Source organism: Apaloderma vittatum, unplaced genomic scaffold, assembly GCF_000703405.1.
Source record: "Apaloderma vittatum isolate BGI_N311 unplaced genomic scaffold, ASM70340v1 scaffold14637, whole genome shotgun sequence".
NCBI lineage: Eukaryota > Metazoa > Chordata > Aves > Trogoniformes > Trogonidae > Apaloderma > Apaloderma vittatum.
This window is the reverse complement of record NW_009724619.1, coordinates 386-4,473: the sequence shown is the minus strand read 5'-3', so window position 1 is coordinate 4,473 and position 4,088 is coordinate 386. Positions and strand designations below refer to the sequence as shown.

At 43.1% G+C, this 4,088-nt stretch overlaps 2 protein-coding genes across 2 annotated transcripts; both read right to left on the bottom strand.

Annotated features, from left to right (window-relative positions):
* Positions 1 to 1,450: 1,450 nt before the first annotated feature.
* Positions 1,451 to 3,483, bottom strand: RPP14 (ribonuclease P/MRP 14kDa subunit; the record flags this gene model as incomplete). Its single annotated transcript, XM_009872585.1, has 3 exons — positions 1,451 to 2,090; positions 2,713 to 2,791; positions 3,407 to 3,483. Coding segments are annotated over 3 exons (213 nt in total), but the record flags the coding sequence as incomplete, so codon positions are not given.
* On the bottom strand, positions 1,490 to 1,996 carry LOC104268434 (hydroxyacyl-thioester dehydratase type 2, mitochondrial-like). The gene has a single exon (XM_009872586.1). It carries the CDS (start codon positions 1,994 to 1,996, stop codon positions 1,490 to 1,492), a length of 507 nt encoding a protein of 168 aa, XP_009870888.1.
* Positions 3,484 to 4,088: the final 605 nt, after the last annotated feature.

Genomic DNA, 4,088 nt, shown 5'->3' with positions numbered 1-4,088 from the left:
TGGCACGACCGGCAGCGGGAAGGGGTTCACCCCCGGGACACCCGTGGTCCTCGCTGAAACGTAAAAGGGCTGGAGCGCTTGCTGCTCTTTCGCCTTTTGGTGGGGTTTTTGTTGTTGTTTTTCGGTTTTTTTCAGTTAAAAGATCATGAAAAAATCAAAAAGCATCCATTATCTTCTACTCGATGTGTAGGTACAAGGTTATGAAGTTTTTTCCTTTGTTTTGCAAAACACGGACTTCAGATTGTTGTTAAATTGGGTTCCACAATCTAACTTCCACTGCAGCAGTACCAAAAACCATTTCAGTGCTCCTTAGCACATGGGAACCTACTGCCAGGTGAACACTTGCCTGCGTTTCTTTTTAGCTTTTCACACTGAATACAGGAATCCATGTCCCTCAGGATGCTGTGACTGTAGAGCTCACGTCTGTCACACACTTCGAACAGCCCCTTCGCTCTGTCTTGCAGCTCCACGCTGACCAGAAAACGGGCTGTGCGCTGCGGGTAAGCAGCTAAACCTCAGGCTGGAACCGCACCTTCCCAAACTACTCCTGCAGTTACCGGGGAGGTCAGGTACAGATTTAATTATTGCTCTAACTCCTCACTGACCATCTCATCTTCACATTTGGTTCATTTTGTTAGTAGCCACTGACATGGTGAGTTCCCATCTAGAGAGGCAGGTGAACAAGTAACGAGGGGAGCTGCCCGCCTGCTGTGAGGGGCAGTTTTGTACAGCAAAAGCCAGCGCCTGGGCAGTGACCCATGGCACAGGAAAAGGGAACGGGAAGAGAAGCAGCTCCTGCGGAAAACAGATAAAGCAAGCTCTCACCAAGTACTGGTTCCATGTTTCGAAGAGGCCAACCCCCATGCTCTGAAAACAGAGGGCACACTGAAATCAAACATCTCCAACATTAGGCCTCCCGCTGGGCCAGTTTGACTCAACAGCTGGGGTCTGTGGCTACAGAGCAGCTGCCTTTAAGGACGAGACATCACACCCAGACAGTGTAACTGTTTTACCAGCAGCTTTCATCAGTCTGAGGACAAACTTTCTTGGAAGAGCAAACACCTTCTAGGGTCATTTGTAGCCAAGAAAGTTGCGGATGCATTTTTGCTGCAGAGAAGATGGGGGCATAACAGATGTTTTACCAGAAAAATTACGAGCCACCAGCCACAGGGTAAGCCTGTGCCCTTACTCCTGATGGTCCCCATCATTCCTGAAGTTTCTTAGCCTATAATAAATAAATAACAGTTTCTTAGCCTATAATAAACTTATGTCGGTTTCTGTTGGTTTCGTCTTGGCAGCACTTATGGAAAAATGAAAAGCTCCGAGTTTAATGTGGTTTTATCAAGATGAAGTTTGTGTACCGTCTTTCAAATGTTTTGAAAGTTTTTTATTGCAAATTTGCTGGATTAAGTGATGTGACATAAAAAGACAGTCAGAGCCAAGCATGTATTTCTGACCTTTGTAGTAAAGCAGCATAGAACCAACAGCTCTACCTGCCTGGCACCATGACTTTCACTGTCCCTTCCATCACAGTCTTTCCACTTTCTTTGACTTTACATGATACTGAAATGTGTGCAATAGAACCCTTCAGTCGTTGAACTTCCGCTGCAGCTACAACTTCTTCACCAGTATACAACGGAGATGGAAATCGGATCTCCTGAGAAAGAAATATACAACCTTCACCGGGCATTTTAGTACCCAGAACTGCAGAAATAAGTCCATTGATCAAAACTCCATGAACAATAGTCCTCCCAAACCTAGATTTCTTTGCAAAATCTTCATTTAAATGCAAAGGATTTGTGTCACCTGTTAAATCAGAAAAGGTAACAACATCATTCTGTGTAAAAGCTTTGGTAAGTTCAGCTTTGTCTCCGACTTTTACGTGCAAACTCTGAAGTACGGGATGTCCAAGCAGGGAGTTGATAACTGTTAGCTTTGCCAAGGCTCTTTGTCGGAAATTCCCTCCAGAAATTCCACGCCAGAAGGGCTGCAACATCTCAAACAACGTCTGCTTCGTACAGCCAGTAACTGCATCAGTCCAAGACTAGTTCTCTACTGTTGCCAGACAATGCAAGAAGAAATGGAGATGTCTAGTTTGGGAGGAAGAAAAAAGAACAAGACAAAGCAAGAAACAAACTAAATTGTTTTAAAAAAAATCACCATCAAATACACCTAAAGTTGAAAATATTTAAATTTCCCTTCTACAGAAAAGACTAAAAACTTAGAGCTATGCCTGAGCAGATTTTTGTTTAGTTGTGACATGAGAGACAAAGAATTCTTGGAACTCATTTTATTAAGCACCATCCTCTGGAAAGAAAGAAGCTCTTGAAGTGCATGTTCAAGGCCAGTGACTCTTAGAAAGGGAAGAAACGGGGTAGGAAAAATAAAATACTGGACCAAGATGTAGGCCAAGAACAAAACTTTCCAGAAATTATTTTCTCACAGATGTGTTAATGAGATCAGGACTTCTTATTGGAATGAAACCATGAAGTAATGAGACAGCCACTACTGTCACATTTTACAAAATTCATTACAAAAACTGCTTAAACGCAGACCTATATACCTGCACTGAAAAGAATTTCACTCCCAAACAAAGACAATTTTGCATCTAGACCATCTTTCTATGAAGAGGCAGCATCCTCAGCCAGACAGACAACCTCAGAGCAAGAACTGACACTGGGGGGAAGCCATCCAGCTCACAGAGAGCTTTACCTGCAGCACTCGAAAGGCACACCTCCTGTTCTGGTAGAAGCCCAGCAACGTTAGAGCACTCCACAGCTTGACAAGGCCACTAGATAAAGAAGAAAATAAAATATTTTAACAAAATTTGGTCTTCTCAGTTTTCTTGCAGCATAGACATCTTAAATAAAAATATTTACATAAAATCTTTAAAAATCTTTACATAAAGAGTAACAAAACCTGAACTAAATTTACAGCAGGCAATTTCACCAGTGAGCTCCGGCAGCAACACAATGACCTGAAGGGTTAGTGCAATGACTGCAGTCTCTTGTCCCTGACGAGATACCTAGTATAACCTTTTCAGGTTCACTTCACCAGCCCTGTTCATGTTCCCTCTCTGTGTTTAAGCTCCTTCTTCCCCTAAATAACCTACAGTTGTCTTCACCGTTTAAAAGGGTAACCATTCTCACCTTTACTACAGAAGGAGACTTGAAGCCGCACATTTCAGCTGTGCTTAGTTCCAGTGAGACTATTCTGTTTTAAGGGAGGAATAATGTCTTGATACATGCTGAGTTACAAAACCTTAGCGAATTTTTATTTATTTCCTGCATGCAGATGTCTGCAAGTTAGGCTTAACTCTGCAAAGACTGTTCTTAGATTGAGTTCTGTTCTCTTACAAAAAATACTGCCGTTGCAGCACCCGAAGTGCACGCCTACTGCACCTTACCTGCTGATAACTCTTAATATGGCAGACAGAGTTTTTTCCTCATATATTAAGACATCAACAGGCAAAGCAGCTCCCACCTATGAAAAAAATGTTAATAAATAAATTCCATCTTATGTTCTTATAGTGGTTTATAAGCAAGTGATTTCACCCCCATCATGTGACATCATTAAAGGTGTTAGTTACACTCAAATCCCACAAAAGCATTTCAGCTACACCACCACTAGATTTTTATAAGCACCCTTCCTCTCAGAGCTCTTTAGACAGAAGCTGCTTCAAGTTCCACATTACAGCTGGAGACACTGGGACCCAGAGGCAACGTGACTCAATTAAGTCCCCCAGAAATACCACAAACACAGAATGAACAGTGCTGTGTATTTCCCCATCACGAAGCTGTGCCCTTCCCACAGTTATCCTTTTAAGACCTCACTGCAGTGGAAGTTTCAATACCCCTAAGTTCTGAAAGCCAGATATGCTGAAGCCACTTGAACCTGTGTTCTGTTTTGGGCCCCTCACTACAAGAAGGCCCTAGAGCGTGTCCAAAGAAGGGCAGCAAAGCTGGGGAAGGGTCTAGGGCACATCTCACAAGGAGCAGCTGAGAGCACTGTTTAGCCTGGAGAAAACAAGGCTGAGGGGAGACCTTACCACTCGCTACAACTACCTTAAAGAAAGTTGCAGAGACTGG